The sequence below is a fragment of the Phalacrocorax aristotelis genome, chromosome 4, assembly GCF_949628215.1.
Source record: "Phalacrocorax aristotelis chromosome 4, bGulAri2.1, whole genome shotgun sequence".
NCBI lineage: Eukaryota > Metazoa > Chordata > Aves > Suliformes > Phalacrocoracidae > Phalacrocorax > Phalacrocorax aristotelis.
In genome coordinates this window covers 50,576,849-50,594,435 of record NC_134279.1, presented here as the reverse complement: position 1 = coordinate 50,594,435, position 17,587 = coordinate 50,576,849, and the positions used below count along the sequence as shown (strand labels likewise).

Genomic DNA, 17,587 nt, shown 5'->3' with positions numbered 1-17,587 from the left:
GTTGAATGAAAAGAACAAAATGACCTAAACAGAGATAGGCACTTCAGGGCAGGCAATCACTTCAGCAGTTTCTGCTGGATCATACCACGTGTGGCACTTTTGTTCACGTAGCTATGTCTCAACATCACACAATCACACTACAGCAGTGGCGCACTTTAGCATATTATAGGAATATGTAAAACACCACATTTATATAGGTAAAGCATGAATTTATAATGTATTAAATATTTATAATGTATAAAATGCATATATATCTATAAATATATATATATATGTTTTTATTTTTAGATATAGAAAAATCAGTCCCACACTACCAGCTGGCTAATCTGCATTCCACAGTTTCTATTACAAGTCTAAGTGATTATTTTCCTAGATTGCTGAGATCAGTAGCTACTTGACATGTTAGATCTCAGCTCAGTGCTAAGTCCTACAATTTAAAAAAAACAAACAACAGCAACAAAAAACCAAACACCAAACAGCCTTACGATGGTTGACATTTCTCATCACAATCCACCTCTGTGCAAGAATCCTGGCTCTTCCTAAAAAAGAAACCCACTTCTTCCATACGTGATTGCAGAGAAAAGTTTGAAACCACAAAATGCAAGAGTTAGAAATAGGAGCCCCAAATGCACTTAGAGTGCCATTACTCTGTCAATTCTTGACTTTGTCAAGGCCTTTACATTGCATTTTTGCAGACTTAGTCTTACAGCTGAAATCAATACCTCAGAAGTGACTAACACATGAGAACCACAAACAGTTATGCACCCAACAGTAAGGCTTGCTATTTACTGCATCTAAATTGCTAAAAAAGATACCATGAAACCAGTTTTAAGGTGCCAGCTACTAAAAGTTTAACATTTGTTCAAATATTTTCAAGTTATGGAATCTTTACACACTGAATCACATTTACCCTGGATGGAAAAGGATGCTAGGTAAAGTTTCAGCATCAGAGCTATCAGATTATCATCACTATTTCACCACAGTTCTGAGGCAGCCTGATCTCAGCCAGAAATCAGAACTGTACAATAGTTTAAAAGTGAGTATATGAATTTTAAATACAGCCTTGTTACCACATGTACAATTAAGCTCCATAAAAACAGAGCTCAAAAAGCAGCCTATTGCTCACCCACGATAATTAGCACTGGGGGAACTCAGTTAGCCCCAGTGGCTGGTATGAAGCCACGCAAGCCAGCCGCTACAACGCATCGCTGCGGTTCCACAGTGGTACGGTGCATGTCACAAGGAATAAACAACTTTTAATACCAGTCTTATTTAGTAATCCAGACAGTGAACTCCATCATGTGGGTGACCACCATCCACTCTGAAAACCTCAGTGATATAGATCAGGCAGGTTAAAGCTTTTCTGCTCCCACAAAAAAAAAAAAAAAGAAAACAAGAAAAGTTTTGTTACAGGAAAAGCTTACCTCTCCTCACTTCAGAGAGAGAAGTATTACTGCGGATTAAGTTCATTTACAAAAAGGAGAGGAGAATTATTAACCATGAGTACCTATTCAATAGTGTTATCACTTGATTTATTAGGCTTAGTATTAACAATACTTTACATTATAGCTACTTTTAGACTGTGACCAGCTTTACAATGCATAGGCAGTGACCAATCACGATTTATTTTACCCAAGTGAAAGTCATTTATCTGCCACAGTGTGAAACTTCATCTTCCAGATAACCCCCTGCTGTGGGGTTTAACCAGTTGCACTGCTCATCACATCACAGGCATAAAACAAACAAAAACCCGCCGAAGCGCAGCCTTAGTCCCGGTGGCAGGCTGTCAGAGCTGCGTCTGAAGCTACAACCTACACACCCCTAAGGAGAAGGGGATGCTCGATTCTCAACTTCCATCATGAACTAGAAAAACAGGGACGGGGGGCCTAGGTAGTTTTGAGGGGGATGTTTGCTGGAGCTTGTTTTGTTTTATTTTAGAGATCTGCACTCTCGCCTCGGCCTTGGAACAACGGTATCGAGTTTAAGCTCAATGTCCTTTTCAAACGCAGGCTCTCCTCTCCTTGCCAACCTTGCGTGGTATAAATAGCAGCAAGCGGAGGAGCGAGCATTAAAGATACTCTTTTAAAGCCTCAAGAGCGTTAGCGCTCTTCCTGCGGGGCCGGAGCGGTCCGGGTGCGCGGGAGCAGGCTCTATCAGATTTTAGACATTTCAAACACGATGCCAGCATTCAACTAGCTAAAAACCCACACCAGCAACGTGATGTTTGAGTACCTTTGTATTTAAAACAAGCCAAACGCACACCTGAGGCCCCGCTGCAGCCCTGCCCCCCCCGCCCCCCAGCGGGGCGGCCCCTGCCGGAGCGGGCCCCGGAGCGGCCCCAGCCGCGCTCCCCGCCGAGGCGGCGGCCCGGGCGGTCCCACCTGCCCGCAGCACACGGCAGCGCGCCGGGCGCCCCGCCGGGAAGGGAAGGGGAGAGGGAGCAGCGGAGAGCGGCGGTGCTCCCCGGCCAGGCACCGCGGCGCCGGGCGGCCCCGGCCCCGCCGCCCCCGCGCCCCGTTATCCGCCGCCCCGGGAAGCCTGCGCTGGCGGGGGTGGAGGGGAAACTAATACTTTTGTGAAAAAAAAAAAGAAGTCGGTACTTACGCCGGCGCTCACACGCCGCCCCTCGCTTGTAGCTGCGTTACAGAGGAGAACACTGCCGCGACCCACCGTGCCGCGGCCGCCGCCCCCGCGGCCCCGTCCGCCCCCGCGGAGGCCCCGGCAGCGCCGCGCTCTGCCCAGCCCTGCCCGCCCGCTCCTCCGAGCGCCGCGGCGGCCGCAGCAACCGCCGGCGGCGTGCGCGGCTCCCCCTCCGTCCCTCCCGCGCCTCCCCGCCAGCAGCTCCGCACCCCGTCCCGTCCCGGCTCGGCCCAAGGGAGGCCCCGCACCCCGGCTCCGGCCGCACCTGCCCCGCAGTGGGCCCCGCTGCGCTCCCCTCACCTGGCGCCGGGCCGCGGGGCTGGGCCGCCCCTGGGCGGTGCTTTTGTCGGCGGGGGCGTGGGGGGCTGCCGCCCGCCCCGGGCGGTGCGGGAGGCGCAGGTAGCTGAGCGGGGGAACTGGGTCAGCGACTAAAAATACGGCGCGGGAGCGAGGAGGAGGATCCGGCGGCGGCGCCCGGGGAGGCCGGCGCCCCTCCGGGGCTCGGCGGCGGTGCCGGTGCCCTTCCGGGCGGGCGGAGCGGGGCCGGGTCCTCCCGGGGGAGCGCTGCCCGCCGCCGGGCCGGGGCAGGTGGTCACGGGCGCCCGGTGACTTGCCCCAGGCAGGCGGGGTGGCGCTAGTTGGAAATCACAGCTGACGACGGCGAGAAAACTTTCCCGCGTTTTAATTTTTGACGCGCGTGTGGCTTCACAGGGAGCGCGCGGGGTGAGAAGTGTCGGGGCCCTCCCGTGGCCGGAGGGCCGGGGGCACCTCACCGGCCGCGGGGAGCGGCACGTCAGGACGGGCCGCATTCCCCCCGCCGGGCCCGGGCAGCGCAGGGCCGCCCCACGCCCCTGCCCCTCGTGGGGCGGGAGGGGGCCGGCGGGCCCGTCCTGCCCGGGGCTGCCGTCCCGAAGGAGGGAGCGTGGGAAAAGGCGGCTGTTCCTGAGAAGGCGGCTGAGAGCTGTCGCGGGTCTCAGCTCGGCACCGTGGTGCGCAGCAATGCTGAGGCGACGTCCAGGTTACGGCAACAAAAAAACCCAGGAGGTTCTGGCTTAATTTTGCTAATGGCCTAAGCAGCGCAGCGCCGGACTTGTGCTGTTCTTTGCGACATAGTTTACGAGGGCAAAACACGTACAAAGTTCGGCAGTGACTGGCCACCACTCCAACTCCGCCTTTTACCACCCTGTCTGCGGTGTTACTTGCTGCCACTTCTTTGTGTGCGACGTTCTGGATTTAAGTGGCAGCAGAGCCAACCCTTCCCCCCGTGTCGGTCCTCTCGGGGGTTTCGGTGGGGAAGGCACATCTCGTGGCGGTCGCCCCGTGGAGTAGCTGCTGGGGATTTGGCACTAAAGCGGTGTCCTCGGCTGGTGGTCCTGCTCGCAACAGGAGGCAGAGAGGGAAAATCTTTTACTCATCCTTAAAAAGCCCTCAAAGTAAGTTTTGCCTGTGCGATGTCCAAGGAGCGGAAGCCTTCAAATGCCTGCAAGGTTGGAGAGGCTTACCTGGCATGTCTGGTACAGGAGGGCAGAGCGGGCTTCACCCTCACCGTGTGCCGATGTAGGTGTTTGTCTCCAGGACAGATCTGGTGACTCCATAGGAAATGCTTTCTTAATGTCAGGCTAATTCCCTGACCTTCCCCTCCACCCTCCGCTACTATATACAGTTGCTGGCTATTTATATATGTGATGAATACGATTCAGAAGTAAACATGCCAGGAAGACACTGAATCTTTCAACCTAGTAATTAAAAAAATAACATAGGATGATTGCTTTGTTTCATCACCACATGAAAGAGAACTATTTATTTTTATTGTGGTTAGCTTAGTAGTAACAAACAAAATATTTTATTCCCATCCATGAAAAGCAATCTTGCCCATCTTTATGGGCTTCATCCAAAGCATGCTGGAGTCAGTAGTATTGTTACGCACAGGCTTTCAGTTAGCACGTGACTGCAAATCTAGTGAGCCAGATTAGAGCAAGAGTGATTTCGGGCTACAGGACTGAGCATTGCACGAGATTGGACACCCCGAGGGGGAATAACGACCATCTTTAGTGACGGCCTGTAGGGTGCGACAGACTTTGGGAGGCAAACCCTGCCATAGCACAGCTGAAGTATCCTGGCAGGCGTCCGCTGCTGCGGCTGGACGTGTGCAGCAAGGGACATTGTGAGATTTTTGTGGTGTCATTAGATTATTGCTCATGTGAAACTGAGTGATAGATAGTTTACATATCCAGCCTTTTAGCAAAGTTCACAGGCACAGCTCCAACTGTATGTATCGAGGCTAATCTCAGTTACCACTTAAAAATGCCTCTGTCTCTGTCACTGCAGGGCTGTCCAGAAAGTCTCGACTGATCGCTGCAGCCGAAAGCTTGTCACATTTATCTTTGTCCCACCAAAGATCACAGTTCATTCAGCATTCACTGCAACCATTCCTCTCTGATGGCTCTTCCATTTTTTCCTGGTGGTGTTTGTCTGGACCTTTCATAGAGCAGTAATCAAGGGAAAAAAATCAGTTTAAAAAACAGAGACTTGGATGCTTCTAGAGTGAGATAATAATGAGGGAATTCAGGAACGGTTGCACTGGCTTTGCTTTAAAATCTTCCCACCTGGGAAGATGGTGTTCAGGTTGATAACGATAGTTGAAATCACTACATGGTAGAAAATGTCAAATCTCATCAAGGAGGATTTCAAAGGGGCCAAGGACTCTCAATGCAAGGAAGGAGAAGGAACTAGAGAGGCCACTGAGGTCTGTATAATGTACCTTTTTTGCATTGTTTGCTCTTGGAAGTCCATTTTCTGGGATTCTAATCCAAAGCTTTTGGAAAACAGTTGTTCAGACCAAAAACCTTGTGATGGCCCTTTCTTCTCTTGCTAAGTAGCCGTAAAATTACTTTTGTTTCTCTGCCTTTCTTTTTTCCTCCTCAGCTCTCCTGGTCCCTGCATTGTGAGTTTCATAAACATAGGAGGAAGACTGCACCATCATGTCACTTAATGTTGAAAAAGGAGGGAAGGAAAAGAGGAAGAAGAGGGAAGAAAGGCAAAAAAACTAGGAAGAGAAATGGAAGACAAAAGATGAGGAGGAGGGATGGTAACCAAGACCACCAAGAGAAGTAAAGCATGGGAAAGAATTGGAGAGACCAGAGCAAGGCGTGACTATCACAACAGGTGGGAAAGGGAAGAAATGGAGTTACAGACAGGTCTTTACATTCTTTCTGTATTTCTTGACAATTGGAGTTAGTCAGGAGTAGGCTCTGCAAGTGCCTCTGAAGGGGCTGGAAGGAAAAACTACCCTGAGATGGGTGTATGTCTGTCTTTAATAATAGATATCATTGCAACAGGTGTAAATAATTTGAAATAATACACATAAGTTGAGTATCAATAGGAGTAAAAATGCAGCAGCACAGGATGGCCAAGTCTGTGTCCTGTTGGTATCCAGGGTAATGGATGGTTTTGAGTAGATTATTAGGGAACTCGGTTTCTGGTCCTGACTCTTACTGGTTGCTTGTGTACCTTAATATTATATGGCAATTGGCTAGAAAAGCAGTCTTCTAACAGGGATTGACATTCAAATTTCCACACTCCCAGCTAGGTACCTTAATTGTTGCATTGCTTCCCTGGCCCAATGAATGCGGATTAGTTTGCTCGGAATAACAGCCTTTCAGCAGGCACAATGAAAGGCATTCCTCCCAGATAGCCTCTGGCATGGTGATGGAGGGAGTTTCCTGGGAAGTACCTGACAGGGACTCAGTGCTGTCCTCAGGACTCTCTAGGCCTAAGCTCTACCTGTTTAGCTGCTGAGAGGATGTCTCCTTCCTCCTGTCATGGTTTTGAAAGACACCAAAGCCTAAATGCAGACCCTGCCCCAGCGTAACTCATGAATTAAATGCATTTCACTGAAAGTGTTGTCAGGCATTGGAACAGGCTGCCCAGGGAGGTGGTAGAGTCTCCATCCCTGGAGGTATTTAAAAGAAGGGTAGACATGGTGCTTGAGGATATGGTTTAGTGGTGGACTTGGCAGTGATAGGTTAGCAGTTGGACTCGATCTTAAGGGTCTTTTCCAACCTTAATGATTCTATGATTCTATTAGATGCTAAGAAGGTTATAGCTGCAGTGTCAGTAACTGGCAACTCAGGTGCTTCTCATGCTGGCTGTTAGAGATTCTGGTCTAACGTACCTATGTTTGTGGTGTGGTGGGGAGTGGGGGCTCCTGGGTAGGAAACTGGTGCTAGAACTTGGGGGTTGTAGCTCTTACCACTGCAACAGCTTGGCCTGTAGTAGATTTATAGTCTGTGATAAGTCTTATCTTGGCTGTATTTGGGAAAACACCATGTTGCGGATTTGTTCATGTTACACAGCAGTGTGTTCATGGGTAATTCTCTGCATCACAAAGCTGACTTCTGTCAGATAAAATTCCAGCAGGCCAGAGGTTAATGTACTCTGTTGTGATTTTTTTTTTTTTGAGGTGGGGAGAGGGCCAGTGAAGACATGTAATGAATGTCGATAACTGCATTAATTTCTCTGGCAAGTGGTAAGTGCTGTTCCCCTTTGTTTGCTTATGCAGACTTTTAAAGTACTGCATAATATAAAGCAATATGAAGTGCCAATTTTGGTTGAAGAAAAGTATAGCACCACAGCTGAAAGTCTTTATTATCTTCTGAGGCTCAACTGCTAATGAATATTCTCTAATTTTTGTTACCACACACTTCACATTCATATGACTTCCTTTCTGCCCGAGGCCTGTTTGAATAAAATTGTATATTTCTGGCTTTGACAACATAGTGATGTTGCGTGCTAAAGAAAATCATTAGGATTAGTCCTGCTGAAAATGTCAAAAATGTCTTTGGATGGTAATTTGGCCTCGATCCTGTAAGTTTAGTGGTTATTTCACCTGTAATGACTATAAGTAAAATCATTCTAAGAATCCCTGGTATTTCTCCTCCACAGTTCAGAAAAGAATCAGACAGACCGTGGGTATCCCCACAAAAAGTATTGGTGAACAGATCGCAGATCTCTGGGCTAAATTAATCCCTTAAGTAATTTTTTTTTTTCATACGGTGTTCACTAAAACACCATGGTGTTCAGTCCTCTACTTACAAGCAGCACTCGTGGAGAACTAGAAAGTACACTTAATGTTTTAACCATTAGACTAATTGTAGTTTACTTGATTCCCTAATGTAATAAAACTCTTCCTTTCATGGGCCATTATCTGTCAGATAAACCCCTGCATTGTATGTGTTATTAATTATTTATTCCTTCCATTATTCTTCAATGCACATTAAAGAATTGGCTCATAGTTTCTAGCACAATTCAGAGGAACAACCCCATTCAAAGACTTTTGGAAGTATTTTCTTATGGCAAATGAGGTAATAAGGAAAACAGTAAGTTTCATCTTCTAAGGAGTTAAGATATCAGTTAAGATACCAGTTTCACAGTTTTATTCCTATTAATGTTTTGAGAAATATCGGTACGAGTTTCTTTCCTTTAAGGGCTACGCCTCTGCAACAGCTCCAAGATATGCTTGCCTTCAGCAATATAAAGAGTGGTTAAAGGGGTCCGCAGAAGAATTATTGGCACAAAGACTTAGTTAAGGGAAACTAATAGAGCAAAAAGGTTATACAGCCAGTTCTTTTCCTATTTTTCAGTGGTTTCATCACTAGCTCACTATAGACTTAATGTCTTGAAGAAATAAAATTTTGTTGAAGGAAACCCAATTCCGTTCTTATCTGGAGCAGGTCAGCTGTTTAAGTGGTGCTGAGTATTATTTGCTTCTGTGACTTTTCTGTGATTAAGGGACAAATAAATCATATTCCTACTGCAGCCTCTCCCCAATGTGAGGCTTGGATGCGAGTCTAAGTTAGCACGGTTTAGCAAGTATCATTAGCACAGCAGTAGATGTGGACAGTGGGCCGAATAGGCTCTTAGCCAGCAGCAAATGCATGGTGATGTGACTTGTTCTGACAGGAGAGAAGGCTAAGCTAACTTGCACAGTTTGCCTGTAGCAAATGCAAAGTAATACACGCTGACAATTTCTGCAGACCAGCTGATGCATAGTAAGTTGTTAATAGGTGCTAACTTGATGGTGCTTCACAGCTCACAAGACAACATAATGTCGGGTACCACACTGCTCTTCGTTTAGACCCTGTTCTAGCAGTAATAGGATTTTTTTTTTAAGTCTTTCAATAGGCTTCTATGGGTTTCATATCTCTATTGTATGCGAATGTGTGTTGCATTAGATACACAGCGCCTTAATATGGCAAGTTATGCCAGTGTTCATACTGGCTGGAATAGTCCTATTTAGAAGTAGGTATTGGTGTATGTAAGGGGCAGAAACAACTGAGAAATAGGAGCAATTGTGAAAAAGGTAGTGGGTACTAAATAGAAACTTGACCGACAAAATAGAGGGGGAAAGCTCAAAACCAGATCTGTGTGGCAACAAGATGTCCCCATCTGAGCATTACTGAGACAGGATGGAACAAACCCAGGTTCTGAGGAAGCTGCGTTGCAGCAGCCTATGTCAGAATTTAGCACCGATTGCTGAAAAGGGAACTGCTAAAGGTGAAGTGTCAGATAACCGGAGAATGACAACCTCTCCCTTTCTCTTTTCCCATCTTCTCTAACATGGACAGATGAATTCCAACATTAATGAAGGGACAGCATGTGCTTTTGATTTGGTGATTGAAACTGAAGGCTGTTCTGTATGCACGAAAGGTTACAGAATGGACAATAAGAGACTGGGGGAAAACAAGTAAAGAAAACACAAAACAAGCCTTTTCTCCATGTTATTTTTAAGAAATGGTATGCATCCAATGGGAGAAAGAAAATGAATATAGAATTAGAGGGTTTTTTCCCTCCTGGGTGGTAACACAAGCCAAAGGGAATAACATGAGAAAACACATATGGAATTTAGAGTGAAAAAAATCCAATGGGAAAAACTTCTTATTTGCACGTATTGTGTTTTAGTCCATGTTTTCCATTGCAGCATTGCCCTGGTTTCAGCTGGGGTAGAGTTAAATTTCTTCGTAGTAGCTAGTATGGGGCTGTGTTTTGGATTTTTGCTGGAAACAGTGGTGATGATGTGGAGATGTTTTAGTTGTTGCTAAGTAGCGCTTACACTGGTCAAGGACTTTTTCAGCTCCCCGTGCTCTGCCGGGTGCACAAGAAGCTGGGAGGGGGCACAGCCGGGACAGCTGACCCCAACTGACCAATGGGATATTCCATACCATATGATGTCATGCTCAGTATATAAAGCTGGGGGAAGAAGAAGGAAGGTGGGGAAATTCGGAGTGATGGCGTTTGTCTTCCCAAGTAACCATTACACGTGATGGGGCCCTGCTTTCATGGAGATGGCTGAACACCTGCCTGCCCATGGGAAGGAGCGAATGAATTCCTTGTTTTGCTTTGATTTGCTTTGCTTGTGCACATGGCTTTTGCTTTACCTATTAAACTGTCTTTATCTCAACCCGAGCTGCCTCACTTCTACTTTTCTGATTCTCTCCTCCGTCCCACCAGGGGGGAGTGAGCGAGCGGCTGCGTGGTGCTTGGTTGCTGACTGGGGCTAAACCACAACAAGCATAGATCACTTAGAGGTCTTACATGCACTCATGTCTGAACCGATCATTAGTTTCCTTTGAACAGCTCTGATGTATTATATTTGCTCCTCCCAATATTTGTTCTAATGAACCAAAGAAACTTTTCTAGGGAGAAGAACCCACAACTTAAATGCAACAGCCTGGAAGACTGTTGTTCATGGCCTAGTTTTAATGGCTGGACAGGCCTTACATAAGAAAATCTAGTCCTATCTAGGGTTCAAGCCACATAACTTTGCATATTGGACAAGATTACTGTTGAGCCAGGTGCATCTGAAATAAGAACAATATTATTTTATTGGAAAATTGCAGGTAAATGAGAAAGGTCATGCAGGTATGTGTCCACAGCACTCTTCAGCTGGGATGCAGTAGGATTTATCTATGAAATTATGTCGTTGATATTTCATACTGTAAAGTCATTGTAAATAAAGTTATTAATAAACCAGATAAGTTTTGAATTAATATGTTAGATGTGTTATTTTGGCTATTGTGCAGTCTTAAGGATTGACTGGATGTATAATGAACTGTAATAAAAAAGAAAAAGCCAAACATATAAAGTTACAAAATCATTAACATTGTCTGGGCAATCTCTTTCTTTCTTTGTTTTCACTTCAGTTCCTTTTTCTGATAGGCCAGCAGTCCTGCATAGTAGGAGGAAAATTTAAATTGGAGTAGGAACAAACATGCTAGTTTCTTTATTGCTATCTACTTCCTTTGCCTTAGACAAACTTAAGGCTAGTATGTAGATAAGCCACCACGATGCAATATGAGAATCTTTTGAAGGCAGAAGTCAGCTTATCTGCACAAGGGATTATAAAAACATGTATGTTTTCTGTTGTGACAAGCTTCTGAGTCAGAGCTGAAACGTGCACCAGAAGAGTACTCATCGCTGCTGTCCCACATGGTGCCCTCCTTAACCATCATTTCTTGGTCAGCCTCCTATTAGTGGGCATTTGTCAGTTTTTATAATTTTCCACAGCCTGAAATGCAAACTGCATTAACAAACAGCATTTTCTAAGCCTCTATGTATTACTAGAATTCTCCAAGGAATCCTTTTATGAATGAGGTTTTTTCCCTATTCACAAGTACCACAGAAAACTGACTGAAATACCACACTATGCACGCTGACCTGTACTTCTGGATTTCATTTGCCATATACGATGAGCAGCTTGCAGTGTGTTTAAAATGTCTGTAACAGGCAGTGCTCTTATTAAGAGTTACTGATTCTGTCTCTCTCTGTGAATATCAGTATAATGGATGGTGGTGGCAACTATAGCTGATTACTTCCTGCTCTTCAGCACTGCTGTCTCTGTAGAAGTTGAAGCTGCAGACTACCTCAATCATGCCAGTCTAGAAACTGAAGACAATAAGGGCTAAGTATAGTCGAGCCTTCTGCTATAGTCAGCACTTCTTTCCTTTAAATACACAGCTTGGATGTAAGCTAGCAAAGGTAATCTTTCAGGAAGAACTCTGGGCATTTTAAATATACCCTAAAATACTTGCATAGTACACCTTTCCCAGAGACCAAATTCATCACTGTGGAAAATACTTCTGAAACAGAGGCATTCTGCTACCTTAAACCATTATTCAGACAGTGCACAAAAGCCTTAACCTCTTCCCATTTTGCATATAGTTTAGGAACTGCTGCTAGTAAGGTTTTATCCAAGTGAAAAACCTGAAGGTTCCCAATTACAGACAGTGATCAGACAGAACTAGCAGCCTAGACTAGTAATAGAATAAAATGTAGTCCTTGAATTACATGTTGCCTGAGGTTTCAAAGTGCTCTGTAGAATGGTTAGATCACATTTCTCTCATAAGTGGGGAGACTATCAAAGAGTTCAGTGACTTGCTAAGTGATGCAGAGAAAATCAGATGTGATGGGGGAAAACATTCTCACTCATACATCTATGAATTCTAGGTTTCACTTCTTAAACTGAAAATTCATATATTTGGTTTTTATTCTTCTTCATATTAAGAAAATGAGTTCTATGGATCAGGAGGGTTCCAGGTTTTCCCTGCCTTTCAAAATCTAGATGTCCCAGAGACAGGATTTTGATTTTGGTCACTTGGTCTCTTTCCCCTATGATGGGACTCCCTGGTGGTAACATAGGCAGTGACATAAACAGTACTGCAGTACTTGTTTCTTTCAGAAAATAATATAGGCTTTGTTTAAAACATCTATTTTTATCATATAATTGAAGAAATGCATTTGTAGCTGAAGATTTATGTCACAACATTTCCAAGAAGCAGTCTGCTGAAACTTCTTTGTTTTTAATGAGTAAGCATAACTACATCCCAGTGAAGGCTTTCTCTGGTATCACATCAGAGTTGCTTGCATTTAAATTAGTGGGTCAGCATGAAAGGACAGTGGAACCTTTTATTAGCAGCTGACTTCTCTCGAGTCTCGTTTTACATTTTTGGTTTCAGCACTATTCAACTGAAATGAGATACTGTAGGTGAAAAAAAAAAGGAGGTGAATAATAGAGACAAGGCAGCTGCCTGACATCAGCTTCCACTGTGTTCTTCAAAAATATCTGTATCCTCACTGATATTATAAAGAACCACGATGTGGCATGTTTCCTTGTGAAACAGGTAGTCTTTTGTATTCTCTGGTAAGAGCTGTTCAAGAGCAAAGTCTATGACACAAAGTTCAGTATTTTTTTAAAACTGTCTTAGATGAAGAGGCTGCCCATCAAGTAAGAAACAAAGCTATATAGTCATATAAATTGTATTTCACCAGCTAAAATAATTAAGGTAGTGCTGTTCTCTGTGGAAGTCCATATTTTCCCTACGGTCACTTTAGGATGTACCAGAAGACCTCAAAAGTGAATTTGATAACATTATCATTTCTGTTAGGAACTCTATCTGCGTTGAACAGCCTGATGCTCATTCCTCATATAGTTTTGGGTTGACAGTTGGACTTGATGGTCCTAGAGGTCTTTTCCAACCGTAATGATTCTGTGATTCTCATCTTTAGTGACGGTGTTCTTTGAAAAGCTGCAGGATGTCTTAAATTCTTTCTAATTTTGGTAGTGTACAAATGACAGAGGCACTGTGAGACCTATATAGAGAATGCATAGCCTGTTACCACATGCATCAACAAGTAAGTCTGAGATGTCATGGGCAATCTCTTCCTTGCTTTCTAGCTCTAGCTCTTTCCAGCTCTAGCTGGACATAAGCGCAGATATTTTTGTTGTTCTGGTAACACAGGGGAAGGTTGATCATTAGTGTATGATGAATTACAGATCACATACAGACTTAAAGGGCTACACTCGCTATAGGATGCTGTATAATGAATATGGCTGATACCTTTTTAATGAGAAAGTAGGATAATAGAAAGGATTTGTTGTTAAAGTGTGTTTTCTTCAGGATACAATGTAATCAATCTGCTTGAGGAGCAGATGACAGGCCTAATTCATCCCCAGTGTAACTTGACAGGACTCAGTTGATTTGCATGAGATTAATTTTGTTCATCCTTTTGGAGAGAGGAAAAAAAAAAAAGTTGTTGAGAATTACATAGCTGGGAAGCTGTCCAGTTAGTACCTTTCACATCAAACTTTTATGCCAGGTGTAGGGGCTCAAGTGCTTTAGTTTAATGTTGGGGAGTTAAAGAGAAATATAAAGTAGAATTTAAATTTATTGCCATGGATTGCAAATATGAATGACTTCTTTTTTCAGGTTGTGTTATTAATGACTTTTTTTTTTTTTCAACTCATGTAAACATGAAAAGGAAGCCCTTCCCTTCCTTCAATACTCTAGAACTTTTTGCTTAGAAATTTTAGGTTAAGAGTGACTTGTGTTCTTCCAGATGGGTGTGATTTTTCTGTTTTCTTTTTTTCTGTACTGAGTCTGTGAAACCAACACAGAGCTTTTAAGCCCCTTTTTAGGAAGAGTAAATAAGAGGAATAGATGAGAACTGTGCTGACATCTTTAATTAAGCATGCTGCATAACCAAGATAGAGAGGATTCAGTGACAGAGGACTGGAACAATTTGAATTAGCATTATTTCAAAAACTTCCATGGGATATTTAAAATGAGTCATTCAAAGTTATTAGAAAATAAGAAAAAGGAGATGCATTACCATCATTAAAATCCCCTTCATCACAGGATAAAATGTTTGTACATCTTGCAAGTGTTAGTAATTCAAACTAGGATAGTAGCCTATAGCGTGAGACTTGCCAGACTTTCTAGCAATTACAGGCAGCATGAATTTTACTTTTGCTGAGTACCACATGAATAACCCGCCAATTTCAGGGACCATGCTTTTCCCAGATGGGTGTATGGCATCTTGGCAGGAGAGGGATTTCCGACTTCTCCCTGCAGTGAATTCAGTATGGCACAGGCACTTATTTCATCCTGCTGGTGCCACAAGTGTTCACAAAATCTCAGTTTCCTGATCACAAGAAACCTTCAAATGCTTTATTATTTGCGTTATGCTGTAAAGATGGGCCTCACTCCAGTAAAGCTGCCTTGAATTTCAGGGTAGTTGAGATGTGAAAAATAGATCACACAGGGAAGAGCAGTAAAGGAATCACAGCAGGAACACAGTGGTGCAGATATGTTAGTTCAGGTAGTGTTTGGAACTTGCACAGTTTTGCTTCTGTTTGCTAATCAGCAGAACATATGAACTACTGTTGTAATGCAAGGCTTTTTAAATTAAAGAGACCACAGTTAAAACTGCTGAAATGTGCCATACCTCAAAATAATTAGATGCTGTGAATTTCTGTAGGGTTTAAGTAACCTTACGAACTCACGTATGACTTCAAAAGTGAGTTAAGGACTAAATTCACATAAATATTTTTGATCTGTTTTCTATAATTTAATTATTAACTTAATCATGAGAAACATTTGTACTAGTTTACAAACGTGGTATTACCTAAGAAAATACATGTACAGGGCACCATCTAGTGCAGGATATCACTAACATAAAAGACTTTCTGCTCATATGTCACTTGTCTGTGTTTAGCTAATTTAATATGAACTATCATGTTGCAGAAAGTGCCAGCGCAGTGGCTCCTGTGGCAGTATAATTTTGTGATTATGTGGGAGACCATGGATTGAAAATTACTTGGGACCTTTTGCAAGGACAACAAAACTGGATGCACTGAAATTCAGGTGATCATTTGTGAGAACTACATACTTTTAAGTGGCATCTGCTTATCTTCCTGCCCACAGTGTAGGGTGATATATTTCAATTCCATCTGTTTATAAACCAGGTTGGACACTGATTCTCACAACAGATTTAAGAAACTCAGCTGCCATTTTACGTGCCTTAAGTACACTGATTAGCTGCTCACAGCCTTTGCCCAGCTTCTGCAGAACCTCAGAGCTACCCAGGCTCTTTAAGCCAGGTGTTCACAGGTGTGTAAACCACAACTAACAGGCAAGATGAAAGATCTGACTGTCATTAAAAAGGGAAGAAAAGAAGAAAAGAAGGAAACTTAGATTCTATAGGAGACATGTAAAAGAAACTTATACGCAGGTATTAACGAGTTGCTGGAGATGTAGCAGTGACAAGCTGGATTTCATCCTACACTAAACAAAGGTTAAGATGGCCCTCAGGTACCTAGAAAAGATAATTTTTGGATGATCACTATGTATTCAACAATAAACTAATTAAGTATCAAAGACCTAGTATCACTGGAAAGTTTTACATTCTCTTTGAACAAGCACTTTAACAGAAAATGGTAACTTTTCTCTCTCTAAGCATAGATCATATATGGATTTTGGCTGAATGCTTGAAACATTGCCAATTTCCCAATTCCAAGACCTAGTCTGAAAAAACAGCAAGCATATGCTCACACTAATTTCAAAATACCTCCTGGTTTTGAATAGCTCAGTTTTTTGCTTTCTAAGTTGACCTCTTAAAGGACAATTAAAAAAAAAAAAAAAGACAGAAATAAGTGGTCATTTTTTAAAATTTAGATACAGAATACTTCCCTGGATACTTTTTCTTCTCTTTCTACCTCTTTTAGAGCTGCCAAAGAGAACCTACTACTGAATAAAAAGCTGCTTTTTCATTCTTTTTGAGCTGATGAGGAGTAAACTAAAGGACCATGATAGGAATGTTCATGGACCTGGCAAGCTGTGGTTTGATTCCCCTTTATGGGTATAATAGTTTGCTAACAGCAAGGAGAAGTAGATCTGACACAATAAAAAGTTATACTTACAAAAGGGGTTCAAGAATTGGTGTCAGGAGTAACAGCTCTGGGAATGCTGGGGAGCAGTAGGCTCTAGCTAGGCAGCAGAGCTGAACAGTCTCCCCTAGAAAGCAGCAGGCCAGATTGCAGTACCTCAGCTCTGTCAATGCATACTACACATTCCAGGGAAAACAAATGTTGTAGCATATAACGTTCTTTTACTGCTCATTCAATTCACCTGGGCTTGTGGTTTCCATTCTTTTAATCTCCAAAACGTTGAGCAAATGGAAGAAAACAGAAAACAGACAACTGAAAATACAGAGGTGTTTTCCTTGAAAAACAGTACAAAAAGATGCATTTTTGAATACGTTGCTGGTAGCTATCATTATGTTCTTTATTAAATCATGCCTGACAAAACATTTTCCTTGTTATTTCCTTGATTCTCATTCTTCTTCTGTTGGGTTATATGATTTGTATCAAACAGTATATATTAATTTTCAGCTGTTTTGGAGTTATGTTGTTCTGTCTAATGCCTGAACAAATAAGCTGGCCTTTGTTCTGCTATCCTGTAAGAATAAAGACTACCTTAAAACATGTTCATACCTGTTGAGGAAATAGCTTAATACGAATTGCAAGCCAGGCAGAGAAAAGAATTCTCTTCGAAGCTGTACTCTCTTGTCTAGTAGCTATTTAGACTTGCCTTTTGAAAATAAAGGGTGTGCATATTTGAGAACAGTTATATGACCATTTTGAATTACAACATTTCCACATGTTTTTCATGAGGCCTGTAAGATTTATTACACAAAGAAAGGCCATAGAAAGATGGTGCGAATGAGATACTGTATTGCATGTTGCTAGCAGCATGCTAGATGCTTTTCAGACAGCTAGGATATCGAAGTCCTTGTTCGGAAAAGCAGTCAGTCCAAATAAACATATAAATACATTGTAAGATGTACAAAGGAAGATTTGATCCTCCTTTGTTTTATGATTTCCAGTACAGAAAGGGAGTCAAATTTTACGTTACAGTATGACAAAAGCACCCTAACTCAGCTGAAAGATTTCATTAGTGTACTTGAAAGTAAAGAGGATGAATTTATGCTGCACCAAACAAAAAAATTACTGCAGATTTTATGAGCACAATCTGTACACGTTAAACGCCTTTTTGTGTGCTAAAGGTCCAACTTTGCTACACTTAAATCCTCCATGTCTTTTATTTAAATT

At 43.1% G+C, this 17,587-nt stretch overlaps 2 protein-coding genes and 1 long non-coding RNA gene across 6 annotated transcripts in view; 1 reads left to right on the top strand and 2 right to left on the bottom strand.

The window, feature by feature from the left end:
- The window catches only part of MTUS1 (microtubule associated scaffold protein 1), a 131,619-nt gene extending 128,588 nt beyond the window's left edge, over window positions 1–3,031 (bottom strand). For 2 of the 4 annotated variants that reach the window (XM_075091364.1, XM_075091367.1), the window contains exon 1: window positions 2,906–2,964. The gene's annotated coding sequence lies outside the window, so the exon portion shown is untranslated. Of the gene's footprint in view, window positions 1–2,604; window positions 2,693–2,905 lie in introns of those variants that run through there. The other 2 variants (XM_075091366.1, XM_075091365.1) reach the window with 2 other exon arrangements.
- A 1,385-nt stretch (window positions 3,032–4,416) lies between these two features.
- FGL1 (fibrinogen like 1) overlaps window positions 4,417–17,587 on the bottom strand; it is a 45,340-nt gene continuing 32,169 nt past the window's right edge. The window contains exon 9 of the mRNA XM_075091373.1: window positions 4,417–5,118. Coding sequence (XP_074947474.1) covers window positions 5,047–5,118 — 72 coding nt within the window. The 3' untranslated portion in view covers window positions 4,417–5,046. The remainder of the gene's footprint in view (window positions 5,119–17,587) is intronic.
- Window positions 5,038–10,788, top strand: LOC142056492 (uncharacterized). Its single transcript, XR_012660364.1, has 4 exons — window positions 5,038–5,386; window positions 5,566–5,805; window positions 7,103–7,168; window positions 9,267–10,788. It is a non-coding gene; the product is annotated as an uncharacterized LOC142056492 (long non-coding RNA).